A 26,490-nucleotide genomic window follows, 5' to 3' on the forward strand; every position below is an offset into this window, starting at 1 on the left:
CAATGTTATACAATACATGATAATGCACACAGGCAAATATTCTTTGCATAATGCAAGTATATTTTAATTTTTTTTTAAAAATGTCAGCACAGTACAAAGTTTGCAGGTAGAAATAATATCTATTTTTAGACCAAATGGCAGAGCTAGAGAAAAGAAGACACACTTTTAGGGACATAAGCCCCTTGTGTGGTCTGAAGATCAGCCTATGAGGTCCGACACAAAACCAATGAGACTAATCCCATAACTTGAGAACCAAGAGTGGGAAGGGAGAGACAAAGAATCATAGAATCATAAAATGGTTTGGGTTGGAAGGGACCTTAAGGATCATCTAGTTCCAACCCCCTGCCATGGTTATAGAACGTGTTCTAGCTTCCCAGAGTGAGACAAGGCTCACCTTGGTTGCTTCACGCAGTATGAACAGATATGTGTTCCAATATAGACATTTTCTTATCCTCAGTTGGAAAATTTCAGTGTGCACCAGTCTACAATGCTTTGTCTGTGAAGCAGTTTTTAGCTAATAACATCACTGTGTTTCAGCACCAACCCTGTTCACCAGACTTGGCTCCCTGCAACTCTTCCAAAAGATAAAGTTGATGCTCAAAGGAACCCACTTTTTGTCAGTAGAAGATGTGAAAGCAAAAGCGACAAAGATCCTCAAGTGCCTTTCAGAAAATGATCTGTGGAATCACTTTGAATGTTGGCAGCATCATATGCAGCTGTGTGTCATCTCAGAAGGGAACTGTTTTGAAGGTGATCGTGGTTGATTTTCTTAATTTGTTAAATAAAAAAGAGTTACAGGCATAGTCTCAGTTTGTTGGGTTTTTTTGTGTCAGACCTCGTATTTCAAAGCTTATGGACAAGAGAGAAAATTAAGAAGGGGACATGGGAAGATGGGAGATAAAAACCAAATACTATTTATTAACAACTTTTCAAAATTTGGATATCTCTGCAACCATTATAAATCAACAGAAGATAATTTAACTGCAGAAGAATTGGCAGAATAAACACAGGAAGATGTACACAAAATTAAGAGTTGGAGTTAACACTTACCACTTGAATAAGGAATTCTACTGGAAAGCCTCCTAGCGTTTCACTGTCTGTGCCTGAAATTTTGTTTTTCCATGAAGATTGTCCTAATAAAGGATCACTGTCCTATACAAGAAGGAACATTCAATTTAATAACTTATTTTAGAGGGATTTGCTAAAATTTTTATCTTTCCAAATAGCCTCATGAAATTAATCTCAAAAACTGTTTAAGGTAACAGCTTTGGCATGTATCAGAAAATATTTCAATTATTAATTTTACATGAACAGAGTAACTTACTGTAATTGGAGACTGGAGTGAAGGTGTGTACTGCAATCGGGGAGGGGTAATAAAGAACCTTGAAGGCCGTTGTTTTTGTCCAAAGGCAGCGATTGGCATGGTTTCATGAGGCTCATTACTCTAAGACAGGAAAAGGAAGGATATACTTCAGCTGTCAGACTAATTAATTTTCCACACTTGTTGGAATATATAATGTATTGTATTTCTGGAATCTGGAGTAGCCATGCCCCAAAACCAACAATGTTCAAAAATTAATAGCTCACTTTTGGGCTAGCAGGAGCTTCAAAATCATACTCCACTGCTGGAGTTTTCAAAGTATTATGGCATCACATTAAATAAAACTTGCGAGAATAATTTCAAAAATACTACTGGCATGTTGCAGACAAATCATGACTGCAGTAGAGGATCGAAATTCAGATCATGACAGCAACTAGCTCTTAGACAAATTACGGGTCCTTAATAGATTCAGCACTACAGAACATATAAAAGAAAGTGAGGTCCTCTGAAAAGCTTGCAGTCTAGGTCAGGCTGTTTTGCATGAACAATTTCTGGAGCTCATAATTCAGTACAGAAGCCTATGAGCTAGGAAATAATCACAAAATGTTTGACCAAAGCAACATTCCCACAGGTAGCTTCACTACCATAAGAAATCTCAAAATGAAGTTCAATCAACTCATAATACTTGCTTGGGACTACCAAAGGCCTTCCCAGACAGATTACAAAGGCCCATTTTCTTGAATATCTGCAAATCCTGCCAGGATCCTATAGCAGATTTTTCTTTGGGATCTTACACTACTTGTTACATTTCTCCATATTAAACTCAGCCTATTATAATAACCTATAACAGCAGCTTTAGTAAACTAGTCCAGCCTGAGCCATTATTATAGAGGGTTATCCTGTTCTATAAAGTCATAAAAGGTAGAAGCTCATTCGCCTGGCATTTCCCATGCTTGTTTCTAATTTATGACAATACAACCTGGATGTAAAATTTTGAATTATCTTCTTTTTGATTACAGCATACAGCTGTAGATTTTTTTTATTTTTCATTACATGTATTTTAAGAATGTGTCATTAATACTTACAAGAACTTCATAGTCTGGGACTGTGTGTGTTCCAAGACCTGCCCTGTCAAAAGTCACTCTATATGTAGCATTAAGAGTGTCTACAGCATCTATTTGTCCAGTGAACAGTCCATCATGGACACCTCGCAAACGTGCTTAAAAAAAAAAAGAAAAGAACAACAAATCAAGCATTATCATGTTCTGATATCACTGAGAAAAATCGACTCTATAAATCTTTCGAAAGCAACCCTTTGTCTGCATATTTAAAACCCACAGATTAAACGAAAAAAAATCTACAATTTGGACAGCAGAAACAAATTGTACCAAGGTTGTACCTCTAAATTGTATTACTGTTTTAAAAATACTAGCTAACCCTCACAGGTATCTTCTCAATGAGCCAATGATAAATATATGCAATTGCCGATGTTTTAAATTTAACTATGTGTACTAAGTATATTATCATTTACTAAAATCTTTACAAAACTGTTGGCTGTTCTTCTCTTTGTCTTTAAGAAAATACCTGTAACTTTTGTTCCTATTACAAGTGGTAACGGAATTTCTTCTGGAAGATCTTTGAACTGTGAAATATCTGCAACTTTCCGCTGCTGCAGAAGTCTTATTTTCTGTCGTTTCTGTTTTAATGCTGATCTCTCTTCCTCAAAGAATGCAGAGGAACACCTACAATACAATTAGGTAAAACCATACTTAAATTCAGCACTGAAAACATACATATGTGAAGACACATCAAATAAGCAGGCAGTTTACAAATCAGAGAAGGAAAATGAAAAAGCTTGGGTGAAATGTTCAGGAGAGAAGCATTTCCTTAAATGGATTTAGACAGCCTTATCACTCCTAGAACAATAGTTTATTTATAAAATAATACTCAGGAATGCTAACAGTTTGCATTCATATATCAGAAAAGTACAACTTTTTAGGACATTTTCTGCTTCTAGGGATCCACCTAGTGTCACAACAAAGCTAAAGCAGGTCCCACAACCAGTCAGCTCTGAATACCAGTTCAATGCACATAAAGAGGCCTCCCTGGTTGCCATCACTTATAATACATAGTAGATACCTTTCACATGTCCTCATTAGCTCAATTAAACTAACTTTGTATGAAAGGGCATGAGACTCAGAACATAAAAGAGCACTTCTCCGTTTCTTTTACTCTGCACAGATGTATATTGAACTATTGTGTAAAACCAGATAATCTCCAAGAGTCCCCTGCCCTCTTTTGGGACAGGTGTGTGCGTGTTTAAAATGTAATCTAAAAGATGAATCACTTACTCCCAAGGGCCTTACTTGGCTTAAATATTTTTTCACTTTTAACCTACTGAATAGGCATGATGCATGAGGGAGATACTGAAAGCCTTAAGACATTAAGGACATTATCTCTCATTCCTTATAAAAAAAAGTTTTATCATTCTTATATCAACGAAAATTAATTGAAAATGAATACAAAAGCTACTGTAGGTTTGCTTAATTGCAAAGCAGTTTTTTATCAAATAATTTACAACCTTTGTTAATTGCTTTATTGCAGTCAAATGCAATTTAAATATTTTCTGTAGAACTTATACAGTTATACATTGATCACCAGTCAATAAAATGTCCTATTTTATGAGGTTATTTTAGAAGACATTGACAACTCCTCCACTGGTTCCCCCTTCTATATGGCAAATCATTTTCTCTTTTAAATCCCTTCAAGATCTTCCTCAGTTATTTATTTCCCACTTGGTACTGAGCAGTCAGCTACTATTTCCAAGACTGCTTCTACTACTCTCCTATCATATACTGAAATAAACATTTATTCTGTGTAGCCCTCCCTCGGAAAGTTCCATGAAGCCATTTCACTGTTCTCCAAAACTTCTCTTCCTTGCAGCATGTTTGAGAAGATCATTAAGAATTAAGCTGCCAGGGTGCTGAGACCTCTTTCTTTCATACTTAATAGCAGTTTTGCACTTGCTTGTCTACATGCCTTTTATCCTATACATTGAACTGAAGCTGTGATGTACTTCAGTACTTCTGTCAGGTATACGCAGTAATGCACCGCACCAGAAGTTCTTTTCCAGACTTTCTGTTCCCTATCGCTGTAAAATGTGTCGCTATTCTTTGTAAAGTCTAGAAATTTGCCAGTTTACCACTGAAGAGCAAAATGGGTTTACCTGGAGTTGCGTATAGCCTAATAATCCTCATTAGGAATTCAAAGTAACTGGAAAGGGATATGGCAGAGAGAGAGTGATGTGGTTTGGAGACTTATGCAAAACCTATTTGGATATTCTGAAATAAAGATGCTATTTGCTTCAAACAAGTGTGAAATAATACTTGCTGTGGGCTGTGACTATGCTGTGGCAAAATGGAGGTCAGAGCTTTTCAGTTCCATTGAGGAGAACAGAGTGACTAATCACAGCAAGACATAAAAGGGCCAAAAAAAAAAACCAATGTAGCAACATAGACTTTTAATATTAGTTGTCCTAATCATTGCCAGGGTCTTGCATTGGGAACATCAGATAATGCCTGATGTTCTTTGATCCATACTGCTGAAAATACAAATTCAAATGCTGATATACTAATTACTGATGTAATTACAACAACAACTACTGTTTAACATAATGCTCAGATGTTCTTAAAAAGTCTCTGTTCAGACTGCTCTAGGTCACGGATGTAGAAAGTATTTGCAATGTACTTCTGGCTTCTGTTAAAGGAAATGTCCAATCCCACATCCACCAAGTGTATTTAACAAAGGTTATTCCAATCTTTATGCCATTGCTATGACACAATGAAGATTAAAATTAGGTCACATTGCAACCTCGTCAGTTTTCTGTAGAAACTTTTTAAGGGGTTGAACATTCTCTCTTTCTACCTCAGTCACAAGAATCTGAACTAAGAGAGGAGTCGTCACCATCATATAGTAGCAGTACAAGCATATCGGAGCTCAATTCACATCCATTATTATTTCACAACCGCAAGTTTATACAGAGTACACAAGACTAACTATTACCTCTTCCTTTTCTTGAAGCATATCTTTTCCCACAGTCTACTGGAATCTTACAAGCTTTGCAGGCTCCCATGAAGAATACTGTAGTGCCAATCAACCACACTGTTGATGGTGTGATAGGACATTTAAAGTAGCAGCAGACATAAGAAAATATTACAATATACTTAAAACAAAATTTGAAGAAAGATGACAACCACATGCGCAGCTATCACACAGAGACACTATCATCCTCTGAAATCAATACTGTGGATGCAAAATGTCTCTTTTTCCTTCCCTCATGGCGAGATACTAGTATTCATAAGGAATCTAACTTACTTGCACATGATGAGGAGAGACAGAAGAAATTTGTAACAGAATAGTAACGTAAAAAACCCTTTGCTCTACAGGTAGATGAAAATTATCTTGGAAAACCATTCATAGAATCATAGAATCATTAAGGTTGGAAAAGGCCTCCAAGATCATCAGGTCCAACCATCAACCCAACACCACCGTGCCTGCTAAACTGTGTCCCAAGATGCCACATCTAAATGTTTTTTGAACACCTCCAGGCATGGCGATTCCACTATTTCCCTGGGCAGCCTGTGCCAATGCTTGACCACTCTTTCAGTGAAGAACTTTTCCTAACACCCAATCTAAACCTCCCCCTGGTGCAACTTGAGACCATTTTCTCTTGCCCTGTTGCTAATCACTTGGGAGAAAACACCAACACCCACTTCACTGCAACCTCCTTTCAGGCAGTTCTAGAGTGATTAAGGTGTCCCCTCAGCCTCCTCTTCTCCCGATTAAACAATCCCAGTTCCTTCAGGTGCTCCTCATAAGACTTGTGTTACAGAGCCTACACCAGCTTCGTTGCCCTCCTCTGGACACACTCCAGCACCTCAATACCTTTCTTGTAGTGAGGGGCCCAAACCTGAACACAGGATGTGAGGTGCAGCCTCTCCAGTGCTGAGTACAGGGGCACAATCACTTCCCTACTTGGGCTGGCCACACCATTTCTGAAACAAGCCAGGATGCTGTTTGGCCTTCTTGGCCCCCCTGGGCACACTGCTTGCCTGTGTTCAAGCCTGCTGTCAGCCAGCACCTCCAGGTCCTTTTCCACCAGGCAGCTTTCCAGCTGCTCTTCCCCAGGCCTGCAGCATTGCATGGGGTTGTGATCAAAGTGCAGGACCCAGCACTTGGCCTTGTTAAACCTCATACAATTCACCTCAGCCCATTGATTCAGCCTGTCCAGATCCCCCTGTAGAGCCTTCCTTCCCTCAAGCAGATCAATACTGCCTATTTTGGTGTCACCTGCAAACTTACTAAGGGAGCACTCGATTCCTTTATCCAGATCATTGATAAAGACAGTAAACAAGACTGGCCCCAGCCCTGAGGAACATCACTTGTGACCAACCACCAGCTGTATTTAGCTCTGTTCACCACAGCTCCCTGGGCCCGGCCAGCCAGCCAGAATTTTACCCAGTGAAGAGTATGCCTGTCTAAGTCCTGACCCACCAGCTTCTGTAGGAGAATGCTCTGGGAGACAGTGTCAAAGGCTTTACTGGAGTCGAGGTAGACAACATCAACAGCCTTTCCATCATCCACTAGGCGGGTCACCTGGTCCTAGAAGATCAGGTTGGTCAAGCACAACCTGCCCTTCATGGCTGGGCCTGATCTCCTGGTTGTCTTGCACGTGTCTGGTGAGCTCTCTCAAGATGAGTCACTTCATAATCTCCTCTGGTACAGAGGTCAGGCTGACATGACACTGGAAGGCCTGCAGTCATCTGAGATCTCCCCTGTTAACATTTTATCAATGGCCCAATAGACTGCTGCATGAGGCAAGCTAATCTTTTACAGTAGCATCCACTTTTGGCAAAAGTTAAATTAATAAGCAATCATTAACCTCCAAATACACCATTACCCATTTAGTGGGAAGCATGTTAGTGGAATGAAAAATTATCTCAGCAAAGCTCAAATGATATGAACATCTTTCCAAAAGGAGCTATTTTAATCTGGTTCTGCTGCCTTCCCCTAACTGGCAATTCTTAGTTATGTAAAGTTGCTTATAGGTACAGAAGATTTAATAGCCTCCATCAGACAAAATTTAATCTGACCCAGCACAGTGATCCATGAAATGGATTCAGTGCTTTATTTTTTGTATTTTCAAAAATAAACCAGTCTTTTATTTCTGCAACACCAGTTTTACATTTTTCTCCTGATCTTGCACAATGACAGGACGGTTGAGTTTGGGAGGGACCTCTGAAGATCACCTGCTCCAACCTCTCCAGCAAAGTCACCTACAGGAGGCTGCCTAGTACCATGTTCAGATGGCCTTTGAGTATCAATGCGGATGGACATTCTACCACCTATCTGTGCAACCTGTGCCAGTGCTCAGTCACCCTCACAGTTAAAGGAAGCGTTTCCTTAGGTTAAGACTGAACCTCCCATGTTTCAGCTTGTGCCCACTGACTCTTGTCCTATCTTCAGACAACACTGAAAAACTGACCTCATCTTCTCTATGCCTTCCCTTCAAATATTTATACACAGAGATGAGATTCTCCCTGAGCCTTCTCTTCTCCAGTCTAAATTGTGTAGATTCTGTGAAAAGGCTGAACGGAATCAGTGGGTTTTAAGAATTACAATTCTAAATTTGAGAAAAAACTGTCCTTTGCTAAAGTCTTCTTCTCCACAATTTATGATATTTTATGGGTAACTTTCCTCTTCTCTTTTCCGCCAGGAAAAGTTGAGGATATATAACACGGTTTTAAAAATAACAAAATAAATTAGATGAAAATGTGCACTTGTTTTCCCTATGAAGTGCTGCATAACAGTCAGAAAAACACCTTGATGAAATCAGCCTTTTGTCCATGTCAGAAAGCACTGCAGCATAGAAGATACAATAACAACTGCAGCATATTCTAGGTCAGACACTCAGTTTTCTAGAGCAGGAAGAGAACATTTCAAGTACAGGCTCATAAGAACTATATGGACTGGACACATATATAAGGAGTAGGGTGTGTGCTAAGAGAACATCCTTCCAATAAAATGTTTTTCTACTCTCAGCTATTATTTTGCTTTACTACCTGCATGCAAAATTATTTTAGAAGGAACAATTCCAGTAACGCCAAAACTATAATACATGTAGTTACTAGCTTAAAGGAAGGAAAGAAAAAAAAAATTACCTCCGTGGTTTTCCCATTAATCTTCTGATTTTCCCCCACTCTACTCTTGTCAATTTTCTGGTTTTCAAAGTTGGAAAAGATTCTTTCAGGCATATACAGAAGTCATTATCTCCTTCAAATAGTGGTCTGTTGAAACATAATTGGTCTTCTGTTAACTACACTTAGTAAACTTTTGTCATGAGATTCCAGAAAACATCCACCATAAGAAATACAATGAAAGAAAAAGTATAACCTAGTCATATAAACAAGACACTCCTATTCAAAGGACAAATTTAACCTGAAATAAATTCAGTTGAAAACAAAGACAGAAAGTTTCCAGGACTGTTGTTCTATTTGAGCTTTATCATCAGTGATATTTAAAAAAGTTCCTTTCTCTTGTTACTACAAGGAAATATGTTTTCATCCTGCTTTACAATGTATATAAAGGCACCAAATGAAACTTCAGTAAAGCAAATGCAGTGTCATGAGGGTTCTGCAACACACTGAAGGAAACCATAAAAATATGGTGAGGTATTGAGAATAAAGGGAGAGACAACATGATGCTGAGAAACAGAAAGTCAGCACCTTTTTCATAAATTCAATTATAACCCAGATTCTCAACAGAAGTTGCCAAAACATAGGAAGTTGAGCCAACTTGTCATTCTTTACAGCTGTACAGGTGAGACTTTTACTGTATCATACCATGACTCCATGATGAAGCAGAAGATCGGTACTACAGAAGTGACAGTTCAGAGAACCTACCTACGTAACTCATGAATTTCTCTTTGATGCTATGACCTGTCTGTATGTTTTATGACTGCTTTTTACTTTGTAGTACCACATCCTTATTGGGCTGAAGAGACAAAGGAGCAGCAATGGATAGGCCTGTCTAATTGCAAGTTAATCATTAAAGACTACATGCAACTGAAATAGACCTCACCTGGTGAGAACAAAAGAATAACTGCATGCTAGATAAAGCCACTTTTCTCCACTCTCTGCAGGGTGCTGGGGTTTAGAGGGGAATATCCCCAAGCACAGAACAAAGAGGATCTTGGAAGTTGCACTGCTTTCAAGTGAGCGTGTGGGGTGGCAATAGAGAGGAAAGGTGCATGGAGGTAAGAAAGCTCAAGCAAGAATTGAAAAGAATACTTTTGCAGTAGAAGAATCTGCAGCTGTGGCATGAAATGAGAAGAAACAAAAAGAATGATCAATGAGGCTCGTGAAACAGACAAGGAAGTGTATAAAGAAGTTTTTTATCCAGATTTACTGTTGCTAACTTAAGATATCTGTGTAAAGAACAACTGTTTGGGGTTTTTTTGAGAAAGAGAATCTGTATCTGATTGATTTTACCTTTTTGCTTGTCCCTAAGCAGATAAACCCTCAGCACTCACAAGAATGGAAGCTCTGGGAAATGGTTTAAGTAAACTGTAGCTGCATCTGGTTCTGAGGGTCTATGAACACAGTAGTTAAAATAAATAGCTCTCTAAATGTCTCTGCGTGTCAGAAATCAATGGGATTTTACCAAAAAGAGCCCTCGGTAGCAGCATAGAGAGAATCCAATGGAAACAGTGAAATAGCTTCAATAATTTAATAACCACAGATTACAGTTGTACAAATTAAAATATTTCAAAGACTTATAGCAGACATGGCATTTAAATTGATGATTTCAATTTCAGTTGGAACAATTTGATTAAAATATTTTAAGACTTGTACAGCAAGCCGTATTTTGTCAGTTGACAGCATTTTGCTTTAAGCTATTTTAAGCTTCTCATTAAGTCTCGATCATATCACTCAAAACAACATACATCAAAGTTTTTCTTCCAAAGATACGTAGTTCCTGAGTAAACTGCTATAAAATCTTAACATAATCATATCTTACTAGCATTACAAGAATACATTGATAACTATAAAAGAGGTCTTTCAGAATTACCTGATAAACTCAAATACTAGTCTACCGATACATCTAAAGTTCCACAGATAATTATTTGAGAATAAACTAAAAGTTCTTCAACTGTTGCAAAAATCATAATTATATATGTCACATATTAAAATTACTACTAGGAATAAGTAGAATTCAAGTTCTTTGGCTTGCTTTTTGCTTTGTTTTTTTTTCCCTCAAATAAGGGAGAAAAAAAGGCATGTAAAGACTACTTCTTTCAAAGGAATTAAATCCTACACATGATGAATTTAGAAATAAACAAAATGGCCACGTAATTTTTCTACTTGTGATGAACATATCCTAAAATGTCTTTCTGTTGCTATGACTGCCTTTTCAGTTAAAGAAAACTGCCACAGCAATCGTGATAAAAATAGGAAAAAAACCCACTAATTATTTTGTTACGACTAAATTCTGGAAAATACTGCTTTTTAACCCTGAAGCAATTCTTTAGAATATTATATACTAGTGTTTCATCTATTAGTCAGTCAATGTAGATTTTAAGATTCTATTCATCAGTAATGATTTTTACATTTTCAAATTTTTAGTTTTTCATGACTAGAGGCTAAATTAAAATGGTTCGTTTGAACAATTCACACCACCTCGCTAGTAGTGCCAGAGGGACTGAGACATAAATTGCAGAAACAGTCTAAGAGACAGATTAGGAGATCCAGGAAGACTGCTGATACCTAGACAACAGCTGAATAGTCACAACCCGGAGCTCTGTTAGTGACCAGAATAAAAACAGGATGAGGGGGAAGAAATATCCAAAATCAACATTTATACCTTTTAGGGAAGCAGCACCTTACGAAGCAGCAGTCTCCTTCCCATCCCCCGTGTGTAACACTGATCCAAGGGTTCAAAAAAGTCTAAGGGTTCTGATAACTTCATGCTTAAGACGCTAAAAACATACTGAATAAAATCTTGTATCTGGTAGAGGCAGAGGTGATAAAACAAAATTATTTCCATGAAGGAAGGCTTTCCATATAAAAATACCCACGGAACTACCCAAGTAGGTTACACATTATAAAAAAAGATGGGGGCAGGATGGGGACAGGGGGTGGAAGGAAGAAATAATTTTCAATAGCTATTAATTTAATAATTAACTTTGGGGAGTATCTAACCAGTATATGGAAATTTGCAGCTCAATTTCGGAAAATTACTTGTTTCTATACTAATAAGAGATAATTACATAAAACAAACATACTTATCTATATTTGAATAGAACCATTCGTATATGCACCACTTGTGAGCTTTGGGAAGTTTGAGCAGGTTACGTAGCCGTAAACCAATCTTCTGTGATGCTTTCTTGTCTGGCGTTGACATTGTTGCACTTAACTTCTATGTAGTAAAATAAAGCAAACAGTTAAACACAGTATAACATTCTTCTATATTCAAATAATTGAACTAGATTTTCTTGATAGAAGTTTGCACTTTAATAATTGTTACATTCATTGTACATACTGTTCCACAACAATTTTTTTATGGCAGATTTATAATAATCTTTGCTGCGCTGTATCAGTGATGCAATCAAACATGGCAAGCTTTAGCAGGGTCAATAAAAAAAATTATCTCAATACAAATCTCTCCTAACAGAAACATTTTTCGATACTCAAACTAGATTATTGGCAGCACAGCACTGAAGTACACATAGATTTCAAAGGTTTGAGGCACCACTGAACAGTCTCAAGCAAACATATGTGATGTTGCAGTTCAGATGCCAGCAACACCAACTGCCTCATTTGCACTAGTGCTTCTACTCTTGCTAACTCTTCTTCTGAGGATGAAGCTTATACAGCCAAAGCTTTGAGCAGAGTGTTTTTTTTTTAAGAGAACTGCAAGAGAAACTAGCATGGACTTAAGCAATCAAGTTTTAAATACATTTGGAATTACATTATAAAACAGAACTGCAGAAAAGATGCTGGCTTAGATTGTGTGCAGAATACATAGGCGTGTGTTTAAACATGCCCACAGAAAAAAAATTCTGCAATTTTGTTCCAGGGATAGTTGTCTTAACTGACAGAAAGAAACACTTATTTGCAAAAAGTAACAGCTTTTGAGAACATTAGTTTAACTGGATGCCCATGCCATAATGAGTTAGCCCTCCTCAAATGCTTATAAGTACTTTGACCTTTAGTAGCAGCAATAATAGAGTAAAGCATAAGGTAAGGCTCTTGCTGGCCTGGTGCTTTTAACCACTACCCTCTAGATAGATGTCCTCTTTCACTGGAACTCCAGGAAACAAAGCCTAGCAGGCCATCCAGGTCCATAAGCTACAGCAGTTGCAGTCCCTCACAAATGTTTATCTAGCTATCACTGAATCTCCTGAACCAGACATTTAAGTACAAACCAACCAGACTTAGAACATTATCTAGGCCTTTCTACTCTAATGAAATCATGGTCATGAACAGAGAGAAATGTCACAGTCCTCATCTCTGACAAAATGGACCCAACAAAATGGCAGCTGCTAAGTCTTCCCCATTCAGCACTGCACAGTATTCCAGAAGGCAAATAAGACCAGTATTCAAATAGCACTTTTCCACTGTAGCAAATTCTGGCTCACAAGGTGATGGTACAGAGAAGTGATTTGGATTACAAAGATAACAGAGAAACAATTCTTTAACACTAACATATGTTTCCCTGTCTAACATAGGAAATAAAAGCTGAGAGAAATTACAGCTGCTCTTTCATGCTATATCAAGGAGCAGACAGTCAAGTGGAAGAGTAGAAAATTGAACTGCTTGAATTGCAGGACATTACAGGATCAAGAAGGTATAGATGGCCATGAACACATTTAGGGTACAGATCTAGAGTGAGTTCTTAACCGTTGGAATACACGAAGTTCTACACCAGCTTTCTAAATGACATAGTCAATCCAAGAAACCTAGTCATTTTTTAACTGAAGCTGAGTAAGTTTATGCAGAGTATAGCATATGACTGTTTGTGGGGGCAAGATGGGCAATTAATCTGGAATCCTTTCTAGCTCTTCTGCTTATGGCCAGGATCAAAAAAGAACAGGTACTCCCATAAACAAACTGAGGAACCCAGTTGAGAGGAAGAGAAATAGAAATCTGTTTTGAATTGTGACTTATATCTAGCAACAGCATTCCTCACAAAAATATTCATCAACTGATAATGCAATTTGAAAATCAAACATATTCCAATTTTCCGCTACCACAGACAGGCTTGTTCCCCTTTTTGGTAAAAATATCTGCATACATGTAGGTACCTGTGGAACCATCAAAACCTTCTGATTTCTTTTGGGTGACCTTGTGTTTATTTGTCTGTCATCTTCTTCACAGAAGAGTCGACTCCGTTTTGAATTTCTGAAGGGCTGCATGTATCAAAATTAAGAATGAATTACAAGGGAAAAAAAAATCTGATTTCTATGTTCATGCACAGAATTCACAGTGAAAGAAATGGAATGCCTTTTTCTCTTGCCACCTGTTAGTTTTAAGGCACATGGTACACAACAAATAAGGCCTCCTAGCAATTAGAGATCTAAGGCATAAGAGAGGAAAAGGAATTTAAGATTCCAGGCTTTCCAATGCTAACTATAACCCATTACTATACTGCTGGCCCAGGTCCACAGAACTATTTAGAACCTAACTCCCACTTGTTTCCAGAGGAGTTAGGTGTCTAAACACTTGAGTATCTAAGCTTAAAATAGTCCTTGCTTTGGTTACAAGCACATCTGTTAAGCAGTTCATTATGAATTTTAGGTGAAAAAATGTTTATTCAAACAATGTATTTGTTCTGGTATGTTCCCAGTAAAAGCAGTAGCTGGATATAATGTTTTTGCAAGGATTTCTTAGAGGTCTAATAAAGTGTTGCAGCTTTGTTGTGTTTTTAAAACACTGAAAATGTCTATACTGCAAACACCTGAGCAGCTGATATCTGAAGAAACTAAATCTTGAATGAGTTATGTAAAAATATCAGAAAAGAGTTTAGAATTTATGCTAACTAAAATTTACTTGATGTTACAGCTCAAAGAGAATTAGAAGGCTGATTGAAATCAAGAAACCATATTGCAAATGTGTCATGAAAAAAATACTTCCATTTTCCAACCTAATGATTCTATAATTTAGTTTTCCTCAACATTTTACCCTATGACAAAAAAAACTTGTCCTTTCAATGAGGACAAGAGTTAACTGGCTGTCAGTGCTGAGAGCAAGCAGCTTTTCCTTCCATGAAGACTTTATGGCCCGGCACAACAGCCAGACTCAACTGAAATGTGTCTCATTCGCAGAATGCCATGATTGCACCATGTAGCATTTCTTGCACTTCAAGCTATTTACAAAGGTGATAAGTAAAAGCAGAGCAAACACAGATTCCACTTCTTTCAGAACAGTGGTAAAAGTGCTACAGATTGATACAGGCATGCAATCTACAACATCCACAACGTGAAGAATACTTATGATAAAGATAAACCCTTAATAGGTGTCAGAAACAAAATAAATCAGCAGAGTGAATTAAAACTTCACTAATAAGCAGGTACACATAAGACAGTAAGTACGTGACAGATTAAAGCATCTATTTGAAAAGAGATATTCTCTATTAATTAGCAGTAGCAAAAAAACCCTGTCCCATATCCTGAGAACAGCTGGAGCTTTCCCAGGGAAACATGCCTTTCTTATTCTAACTTACGTGTATTTTATAAACATAACTACATAAGTGTATTTAAGTAACAGTAGTGCCCTGTATATGCTAGACACCTAAGCACATTCAGCACACAGAAGAAAACGACTGTTCCTTGTTAGAAACCAGGAAGGGGACACGCATCGATACAGAGCAACTATATACTGACAAGGTAACCAAATAGTGCCCACATCATATTAACACAGTAAATAGTGTTTTGCAGGTACTAAGGGCCTCGCAAAGTTCTGCCCACTGCCTGGAACTGCATTTTGTAGACCTTATGTTCTGTAGCATGAACACATAGTAACACGTACATATACCTGTGTGAATCCTACCAAAATAAATACCTTCTTTGTGTAAATTTCTCTATACAGGGAGAAGATCACAGAACAAGCTATATCTGACAAACATTAGCCACACTGCCTGATGTGCCACTGGATGCTGCTCAGATATTTTGATTGTGTCCAGAGCAGGTAAGTGCGTTAGTTTTTAAATATAACATCTCCCTTCCAATAAACAAAAAGTTCACAATAAATAACTATTTGAATAAAAAGGTGATAGTTGGCAAGTTGGTCGCAATTACTGTAGAAGGTAGCACCAGAAGAGTATGGGAGAAAGCTCTGCCTATTCATTGAGACATCATTTCATATCCTCTACAAGGTGTAGCAAAAAGAGCACACAGAATTACAAATGCAGGCAAACATGGCACTGAGTGCCATATAGTTAGTGGCAGAACCAAACCAAAATGACAAAATTCAGTAAGGTGGAGGAGGTTGTGAATAGTCAAGAAAAGTTCAAATGCAATATAATGGAGAAAGAAACAACAATGAAATATTTCAAAAAGAGAGAGTGAAATGTTCAACTCAAACACTAGACACATGCCCTTGGAGGCTGCAGGCTCATTACCTTTCAATCCCCCACCCAAAGGCTGTTATTTAACATAAGGTCTCCTACAAGACTTCTCAGAATACTACACAATATGTCAATACTGACATTCCTTCTTTATATCAAAATCAGCCCCTAAGAAGGCACAATGATGGAAGCGCATTGTGACATCTTGCCTTCCTCTTCTTTATATGACAGTTCTCAGCCACAATTAGAAGTGAGATATTTCATGAAATAAAACAAATGGTTGATCAGAAACGGTAATTCCTAAGTTGAAGTACAAACATTTCACACAGAGCTTCCTTTATAAAAAAGATAGAAAATAATTATGAACTATCTCAAACAAGGTCAGCAATTGAATTTGTTTGATTATTCTTTTACAAAACAATTTTTGTCTCATATTCAAACTGTGTGGATTGCATGTGAAGGACATAGTTTAACATTCAGAAATGAAGAAACAATAAGCTCCGGTCAAATTTTTAGATCCTTAAGTTTGATTCACTTTATGGTATTTTACCAGTCCTGAAGTCTTTTTATTGCTTCTTACCATTTCCACTGCAGAACTAGCATTCTTGCTTTTCCAAATGGATGTTTTCTGTAGAGAATTATACTTTTCATTCCATGAACTGGATAAACTTCCCTCTGTTGTAAAGAAACCATGTCATTAATATACATACATATATGTGTTAACATAACTACTTTCCAAAAGCTAGTATAACATCACTAATACATTCCTACTAATCACATTACTACATCACTAATACTAACTACTAATGCATTTTTGTTACTTGTGACACCTTCTTTGGCTTGAACTAGAGGTGGATTTTAGATTTCAGTATTTTTATTATTTTTTTCTGGAGACTAATGAAAAAGAAATTGGAAGAGATCTTCAGTACCAGGAGAAACATGAAGAAAACATTTTTTACTCCTGATCATTTTTAGTTTTCTAGAAATCTCCTTCACTGGAATCAGTTACTTCCACTGCCAGATTGACACATATCTATCTAGAAGCTGTACTGTGGCTGTAGCTGAAACCTGGAGAAGATAAAACTCTACAAGACCCAGACTACTTCTGGTTCTAAAAAATGATTAAGTGGGTGAACACCAAAATCAACGTTTATTGGAACAAACCCATCTTAGTTATGATAGACCATGTCTTCTTCTTTGTGTAATAGAAGCCTTGTAACATATAAAGAAACTGTTATTGTTAGGCAGATTGTAATTATTTGAAATTTGTATGAATGTTCATGAAGACAATTTCAAAGGAAAAGTTTTGATTTAGCCCACAACTTGTTGATTAAAAACACAATGAGATTGTGGAATTCCTCTAATGTAAATTTTGTCACATGTGCAGGTAGCACTAAGAATATTTCTCCTATCTCATCCTCAAGAGAAGAGAGATTATCTCAATCTTCTCATCAAACCTGATACCTAGGCAGCATTTAGGAAAAAAACCCAAGCCACATTTTGGGAACTTCACCCAGAAAAGCAGTGTCTAAATACACTGCAACATATGCAGTTTCAACCACCCCAGATTATTAGTCTACAGATCAATAACAAATACTCACAATAATAAAATATCCATATTTCAACAAAATCTCTTGTTCAGTGTTATTTAGCTTTTTGAGGCCAGAAACTAAGTACACCTAAAGTCAGATTTGGTACAAGTAAATAACACACTAATTTCTTACCTTTCAAGCTCACAAGTGCTTTTGCTGAAGAACCTGCAATATACGAAAAAGTCCATATAAATCATAAGTTATTTCAAGCCATACAACTTATGCACAGTCCACTCACTCTTAATTCTTAGGCAGAAATTGTAATCTAATATTAAGTCTTTCACAGCTAAATGAGTGAACCCAGCGCACCCTCAATGGCACTATGTTTATTACGCAATGAATCTTTAAAGCATGTTAACGTTTTTTTTCTTTAGCTTCACATCTACAAAATGGTTTCAGATGCCAAGCACTTTTGTTTAACATGGCAAATTCTGAACAAGCTTTATGTCCACACTACACACTTCCATGTGGCTACTTGTTTGATGCAGCTGCAAATATATTATAAAACTCACAAGGAAACTGTAGTAAACACTGCTTCTTTTTTCAAATATTTTTACCAATTCAAAATTCTTCAATGCCAAAAAGTTCCACAAAAGCAGTAGCTTATGCTCTTCAAGCCTGGTTCACAAATGCAGATATGGATAGTTAGTTGCCCTCGATTTCCTCCTTATTCAGAAAGGCAGCAAATTCAGATATTGTAAATGCAAACAGGATCCTTAATTTGCTTAAACTGTTCAAACTGTGCAACATGTCCATCGAAATTTCACTGCTCCCCTTCTACAGCACCTGTAGGACCTCTGCAGTGCTTCTGGAACAAAGGCCCTCATGCTCTGGAATTTTCAAATGTCTCTCTAAGAATAAGCTGTTTGAAGCAACTACATTAGCAGAGGGAAAAGATATTTCTGCATAACAATGCTTCCACAGATTAATGTTTTATCAAATCAACTTTATCTTTCCAGTTACGTCTCAATGTTGCTACCACTCCTTTCTGCATTGCATCTTCTTTTCCCCCTCCCTCTTTCAGCTTCTCTTTAGAACCGCTGTTCCAAGAATATTACTGACTCTAAAGGTCTGGAAATTCCTTTTCTTGTGGCTGCTTTATATCTAGGTCCTAAACCCACTTAACTTCACAGTGCCAAGGATCCTTTCTTCTAAGGGGATACATTCCAGAGAATATCACAGAGCCAAAAAAATTAGCGATTGCCCCTTTCCAGGAGAACAGAGCATTTTGGTTTGGGGTGGACTGTTGAAGAGAATACAGGTGCAGTGATGGCAAAAAAACCCCATGTTCCTTATTTTTTCATCATATGGTTTTGTTTGCTGCCATCTTATTATGCCACATGTTTTAAAAAAGAAAAAGGAAAGAAAGTTTCTATTCTTTTAAAAAAAAATTTTAAAAGTGTTTAGGATAGGAAATGGAACTAATTTGACTGACAGGTAATTTAGAAGGCCTTCACTCCAGCATCTCCCAAGCTGTTCCTGTCTATGACAGCTAACACAAAGGAGATTACAGGTCAAAAGTGACAAACCTGGGCTATACTCTCGCTCTTTTTGCATGTTTCTTTTCTGACATGTCAGCTTTGTTGGCTTGGAGACCGAACAGTGGCTGCTACAGGAACATGCTTCTGTGATGATCTGATTGACAGTGAATTCAGCTCCTGTAACTAAGCTGTACATTAAGGGTATAACAGGGTTAAACCCTCCCCCCCTTTTTTTTTAAAAAATTCCATACTAGTAATCAAATACTGCATACCATGGTTGTATAAATATATAGGTACCCTGCTATCAACCAAGAAAGCAGTTCTGAACAGTAACAGCATGAACAGTAAAGAACTAGTGTTATCTCCAAATTAACATAAGCAATAGTGGGAAATACATGCAGCGATTAATAAATATATACAGTTTAAGAACACAGGGGAAGCACATGTCATTGGGGATCAAGAGGCAGAAGCAGGGTCATCAGGACTGTGCAATGAAGGAGATGCTGGCTTTTCAGATGGGATCACTACTCTGGATGATCTTGGGCACTTCATCTGTAGGACTGAACATAGAAGCATTTTCCTCTTTTTCTGACCAGTTTTCTTTCTGACCATCGTCCAACAGGTCTAGGGAGGCTATCCTCCCCTTCTACTCTGCCCTAGTGAGGCCGCATCTGGAACGTCAAGTTCTGGGCTCCCCAGCTCAACAAAGACAAGGAACTACTGGAGAGATGCCAGTGCAGGACCATGGAATTCACTAGGGGAGGGGAGCAGCTCTCTAAAGAGGAGAGGCTGAGAGACCTGGGTCTGCCCAGCCTGGAGAAGACTGATAGGGGACTTTATCAATGCTTATAAACATCCAAAGGGTGGGTGTCAAAAGAATGGGGCCAGACTCTTTTCAGTGGTGTCCAGCAACAGTACAAGGGGCAATGGGCACAAACTGGAACACAGGAAGTTGCACCTGAACAGGAGGAAAAAATTCTTTACTGTGAGATGACAGAGCACTGGGACAGGCTGCCCAGAGAGGTTGTGGAAACTCCTCTCTGTACATATTCAAAAGCTTGGATGTACTCCTGTGCAACCTGTTCTAGGTGACCCTGCTTTAGCAGGGTGGTTAGGCTAGATGATTTCCAGAGGTCCCTTCCAACCCCAACCATTCTGTGACAGGAATCAAGTTCAACGAATTCAGTCAAGGGTTAGTGTGTCAACAACAGAAATGAAATAAATCAGAAAGAGGCACCAACACTCTCTTTGAGGGGCGGTGTCAATCTCATAGCTGAAGTGCCTGAGATTTGCTAACCATCAAACTCAGATGCTTCACCTGTAAGACTGATGATGGGTCAGTGAAGCAGGGTGTTAGATGACTGGCATCAGAAAGAACAGCTAGAGAAGCGATGGACAGCAGAATGTTACTGTGCTACCTTCTAATGCTATATGATTATCACTCCAAAACAACATTAATTGCCAAGGACTTTTCCAGACTGGATAGTTACCGTTCCCCAGATGCGTGCTTGAATAAGCATGACTGCCTCCTGTTCTGAATACCAAATATGTCATAGGCAGTCTTTTTAACCATCACTTTAATTATAAACACAGAGATTAATGTAGAATATACACACATTCTTGAATGCAAATACCTATTATGACAATGACACAGACTTAATTTCTAAAAACATCAAACACTCAAAATAAAAAAATGGATGGAAAGGAAAAAATAAGGCCTATGCATCATTTAGGGTATTACAACCAAAATCTACTGCCAGCTCTTTCAGGTTCAGAGGATCATAGAGTTGACTTTTTTAATACTAAAAGTAAAAGCTCCTCAGCCTAAGGAGAAGTACAGCCAGCTCACTACAGCAGTTGCTCAAGAATTAGAAAGCCTGAATTCAGCAGCCTACACTGGCATACTATTCCAGCGTAAACTGTACATTTGGCTTAGTCTCATCTTAGTATCCTATTAAGCATTGCTTTGCGTACGTAGTTAGTAAATTAACTACTTGAACATGGTGTTCACACTTTGACTAAATTTGAAAAAATTAGGAAAGGATTCAGAATGCAACTAGGAGAAAGATTTAAAGATTTAAAAACATGCCTTATTGCGAGAAGTAGAGACACTGTTTTTAAAGAGAAAACGATAGTTAACAAGAGAGCATGGAATCAATGTACAGAAATGCCAAATAAAAATGTCCAAGCACACATAATGAACAATGCAAGATGATTATAACAGCCTTTTCTAGCCCTAAAAAAAATTTTAGAAAATCAGTAAAATACACCCACCACTGTGTCCTAGCTGATGAGGCATTTAATAGTACAATAACATGAAGCTGATTAGTGAAGAATAAGGAAAAAGTGTGTTTATGTACTTTAGAACACTTGCAAGAACATGTTCACGCTCAGCTAGCTAGAAATCTGATTGGCTTCAGCAGCTGCCAGTGCAGCGTCTGGCGGATGGACAGCTCCCCGAGTACTGAACCTGCCGCTCTCCCTGCGCCGGCACAGCTGCCAGGAATCGTTCCTCTCACCTCAACCTCCTTCTCCCAGCACAAGGAAGTACATACAGAGGATTACCATGAAGAGAAACTGAAAACCTCCTCTAACTGCTCTGTAAGCAGACTTTAAAAGGAACTTGGATAGTTTGCACTCCAAAAAGTATTTCTAATGTGGAGATAGGCTTTGAGGCACGAGGGAAAAGAGATTTCAAAAATCTTTCAAATATTGAAATTTTCAAAAATTAAAGTGAGGTTTAAGTTTAAAACCAAGCATCTTTTCACTCTCCCCATTTGAAAATACTGTTAAAAAAAGAGGTGGAGTATGACTGCAATTTAATATGTGCAGTTACGGACGCCCTTATGCATATTTTCAGTAAAACAACTTCTCAACAGTTGATCTTAAAATTTAAAACAGAAGTGAAGACAAGCACATTACACCTGTGAAATTATTGGCAGTTTTTTTTCATTAATGCATTTGTGACACATGACTATACTTTTGAAAATAAAGGTGACAAATAACCAGAGGGATATTCCAGAGCTACCAGTTTTATTAATGTGTGGGCATAAAGGGCCATACATAAATCAATATAGAAAATCCTAGGATCCACACAAGCAATTACATAGTGTAAAACCTTTCTCCTCCAAATCATCACACTATTGTCTAAATTCTAGACAGGTGAGCAGTTTGTTTTAACATTGTTTGTGTGACTACTTCAAAAGCCTGTGTAATTAAACTATATCATCAGCACTAAAAATGGTGTAACAGAGGAAATTCATGGAGAAAAAGGGAAAAACATAAGCCTTTTTTATGGACTGAGTCATTAACCCTCCAAGATCATTCATTTATCTACATAAGCATGGCAGAAGTTGTTTCAGCAGAGGAAGCATCTCAAATGATTGGCCACTAAAAGGATGGCTTATTCAAGAAAGCTTAGAAGGTAAAAAGCACAGATCAGAGGAAAAAGTGGCTTTGGGTAGCTTTTAAGTTCCCCCAAAACTCTGGGCTTGTTGAAGAGGTGAATAAATAACTAAATGAACAATAACTTTTCTCTTCAAGTATGAATCAATCTTTCTCTCACATTATGAACCCACTATTAAGTGATATTTGTTTATTTCCAAATCCTAATTTAACTACTAGGTGGAAGCCAGTTTTTCAGCCATGTTAACCCTTTTACAGGACTTGAGCAGACAATAACCACAATACCAAAACCCTCTTTTTAAAAAATTGTATTCTCAGGATGGACAATATGCTGATGCTATGGTAACAGACAATTTTAAAGGTATGCAACACAAATGATCCCAAAATTAGGAGTTGTGGATGCTATTTAGCAGTCATGAAACTGATCTTGAATCTTCTCCTACATACTGTAGTCTCATAAAGCTGTGCATCCTGAGCACAGTGGTACTAGGCTCATAGCCCCTTGGGACTGGAAAACAGAAGTGGCAAGAGGTGTGCCATGTCCCTCCTCTAGCCATCCAGGAAAGGATCAGAGCAGAGCAATGGGCTATGTAGGAGAAGGGTACCTGCAAACCACAGCTTAAGGTTGTACTGGGGTTAAACACAACAATTTTTGCATGAACAGCTACAGCTGTTATGCTGTAGCCTCCATCCACGACATACAAGGCGATGCAGAAAGATCCATGTCCCTCTTAGCTTCTTCCGCCTGTCCAAAACCACAAGCCCCTCGAAACACTACCAGTGATGTCTACCAACATATGACATTTGGCAATACACTACTGTTTTCAGTATTTGTACTGTAAAACGTTAACGTTTTGACATCCATCACTACTGCAGCCTGGCTTCTTTCTGATTCACCTGCCACTATGTTTATCTACATACCACACAGAAACACTGCACTCAGCCTTAGCTCAGTGGTTTACTTCTGGCAGTGGCCTCATGCTGATGGTCGTTTAGTTAGTTAAGCATGCTTTCACTTCTAGCAAAAATGGCATGTCACACTCACTTTTACAGAGCTGATTACAGGTGATTCACTTGTGAAAAAAAGAACACACCAAGACGCAGCTTTGCCTATGCTGTTGCCTGCAGAGCTCTGCCTGTACCAGGACTAGGACAGTCTTCTAGTTACATCTGCAGATGTTGTTTGTTATCAAATTTTCACCTCAGCTTTGCTGCATGTATTTTATAACCAAGTTATTGTAAACAAGATTGCTGGGAGTAGTAGCAAGGATGAGAGCAGCATTATGCATGCTCCAATAAAATCAACTGTTTTCCTCTCCTGAGACAGAGGGAGATACCCGTTTGGTTTGCAGCAGTAAAACTGCCCACCACTTACCTCCACTGCAAAATTACCAGCAGGTGGTGAAATGCATTGACTAAAGTTAGTCACTCATTGGGCACCAACCCAATAATCTGCAGAAACAAATTTTCACTCCAAAATATAAATCCAATTGTTAGTATTGGAAGTACTTCTGCGATTGGGACCTTTAATATTCTGGATTTTTTCAGCTAAAGGATTTGCCAGAGGATTGTTCTTCCTTCACAGAACTTTGCACCACCCCAGGTTACTATATCCCCGTCATCTGGCAGCACCGGTAAGAAAAGGCCTTGACCTGAAGAGCACATGAACTTACAGGCTGCAGTCTTAATTTTTTTAGGTTGTCAGTGTGAACTCTCTTATTGGTTTCAAAGGGACAGAATGTCAGCTTCAGAGAAAAATGGAACAATAGCAGATAAAATAAGCACATATAATGGGAGACAACTATGTGCATTACATTTATCTGCCTCCTAGCTTAAGGAATATTCACTGCCTAACTCTACTACAGTAGATGCTATCAGAATGCTCTAGAACAAATTCCACTTCATCAAATTTCCAATTTGAAAATGAAACCGCATAGTCCTTTGCACACTCCAAAACTTCAGTTTTCTTGTTAGCAAGTATGCTGTGTTTACTTACAATTCTTTCTGTGTTAAAAATCAGTAATAGCTTCACTATAAAATATGCCTAAGAAAGTTCATAGGGATTATACATAAATCTAAAGGTCTGGTAGTCATGAACTATTCTAAACTTTTTAGGATGTTACTTTCACACCACTACAGAAGATTCCAAAAACAATTTTGTGATGCTTACTGCTATCATGCCTATAAATTAAGTTGTAAACTGAAATCTGCATGAAATCAGTGTTAAATCAATCTAGACTAAGTTTATAATTTCATTTTAAGTATAGGACTGGAAATGAAAGAACTATGTATGGCAATAGTTATGGTGTAATTCCAAAACATCCAGTTCATCAAAACTGGAAATAGGAATGGAAGCACAAGGCAAACCCACTTTGAAACTTTCACAATTCTAGCAGTTCACCCATGCTAGAGAAAAAAATGAAGCTCCCAACCAATTTGATGAGAAAAACCCCAAACGCCCCCCTACCTGCACCAAACTTAATAAAATAAGGACCTCAGGAGCAAGGACAACACAACAGAAGCCACAAATGCTCATACTGTGCTTCTGTTTCACCTGCCCAACAGATACCATAGCAATGACACTGCTGGCAAGGGTCTGCATTATAGCACAATTCTGAGTGAAACAGTCACGCACTCTACTCTAGTATCTGTTACTAGACAGGGGACAGGCAATTTAAATGGACGTCATTGTGGGAGTTTGCTACTGGCCACCCAACCAGAATGATAACACAGACAAGTCATTCTTTAAGGAACTATGGGATGCCTCCAAGTCATCTACCCTTGTCCTCATGAGGGACTTCAATTTGCCAGATATCAACTGGGAGAACCATACAGTTGGTACAAACGGGTCCAGAAGACTCCTAAACTCTGGACAATAACTTCATGGAACAGGTGCTGAGGGAACCAACCAGGAAAGGGGCCTTCTTTGATTGGCTGCTTGTTAACAGAGAGAGTCTCGTGAGTTAAGTGGCGACTGGCAGCTGCTTTGGCCACAGTGACCACAAAGTGGTCAAGTTGCTCAGGAAACTGCTCTGTAAGGGCCCCTGGGAAAAAGCTTTTGAAGATGTTGAGGGTTCATCAGTGCTGGTCACTTTTTAAGTACCACCTGCCACGAGCACAGGACCAGGCTATTCCAAAATGCTGGAAGTCAAGCAAGTGAGGCAGAAGGCCACCCTGACTGAGCAGGGATCTTCTTCTGTAACTAAGGCATAAAAGGAAGGTATAAGGCCAGTAGAAACAAAGATAGGTGACATGGGAGGACTACAGAGATGCTGCATGAACTTCTGCCCTACAGTGGTGAACAGCAAAAAGCTCAGCTAAGCGCTGAAGCTGGTGATGAACTGTGAAGGATAAAAAAGGATTTAAAGGGCTTTTATGTTATCTTAATAGCAAAAGGCAGGCCAGAAATAACATTGGTGCATTACTTGATGAGCATGGACACTTCACAAACAGGGATACAGACAAAGCAGAGACATTTAATGCTTTCTTCGCCTGTCTTCAATACTGATGATGGGCTTGGGCCTCCCCAGAGCCCTGGGCAAGACTGTACAAACAATAAACTTCCAACCCACCCCAAACTTGTGCAGGATTTGCTGCAACAGCTGGATCCCTATAAGTTGATGGAGCCTGACAGGATTCATCCAAGGATACTTAAAGAGTTAGCTAAAGTCATAGTGAGACCTTTATCAAAGATTTTTCAATGCTCTTGGGAATCTGGAGGTACCACCTGACTGGAAGCTGGCAAATGTTGTCCCCGTTTTCCAGAAGGGCAGTAACTACAGACCTGTTAGTGTCACTTCAGTGCCTGGTAAGGTTATGGAGAAGATTATTCTGGGAGCTACTGAAAAACACCTGAAAGACAACAGTCATTGGTTCCAGCCAGCAAAGGTTTACAAAGGGAAGGTCCTCTCTGACGAACTTAATTTCCTTCTATGACAAAGTCACCTATCTTGTTAACCAAGGGAAGCCAGTTGATGTAGTCTTTCTGGATTTCAGCAAGGCCTCTGACACTGTCTCTCACAGTATCCTCCTAAACAAAATGTCTGGCATTCAGCTGGATAAACAC

General features: G+C 38.4%; 1 protein-coding gene across 2 annotated transcripts in view; it reads right to left on the bottom strand.

Moving 5' to 3' along the window:
* Positions 1-26,490, bottom strand: part of LIN9 (lin-9 DREAM MuvB core complex component) — a 43,675-nt gene that overhangs the window by 13,083 nt on the left and 4,102 nt on the right. Inside the window, exons 2-10 of one of the 2 annotated variants that reach the window (XM_069852689.1) lie at positions 17,671-17,703; positions 16,527-16,621; positions 13,686-13,790; positions 11,664-11,797; positions 8,542-8,667; positions 2,906-3,063; positions 2,407-2,540; positions 1,325-1,444; positions 1,051-1,152 (exon numbers count right to left, since the gene is read on the bottom strand). In XM_069852689.1, coding sequence (XP_069708790.1) covers positions 1,051-1,152; positions 1,325-1,444; positions 2,407-2,540; positions 2,906-3,063; positions 8,542-8,667; positions 11,664-11,797; positions 13,686-13,790; positions 16,527-16,621; positions 17,671-17,703 — 1,007 coding nt within the window. The remainder of the gene's footprint in view (positions 1-1,050; positions 1,153-1,324; positions 1,445-2,406; positions 2,541-2,905; positions 3,064-8,541; positions 8,668-11,663; positions 11,798-13,685; positions 13,791-16,526; positions 16,622-17,670; positions 17,704-26,490) is intronic. The other variant, XM_069852690.1, reaches the window with a different exon arrangement.

This window comes from Phaenicophaeus curvirostris, chromosome 2 (assembly GCF_032191515.1).
Source record: "Phaenicophaeus curvirostris isolate KB17595 chromosome 2, BPBGC_Pcur_1.0, whole genome shotgun sequence".
Taxonomy (NCBI): domain Eukaryota; kingdom Metazoa; phylum Chordata; class Aves; order Cuculiformes; family Cuculidae; genus Phaenicophaeus; species Phaenicophaeus curvirostris.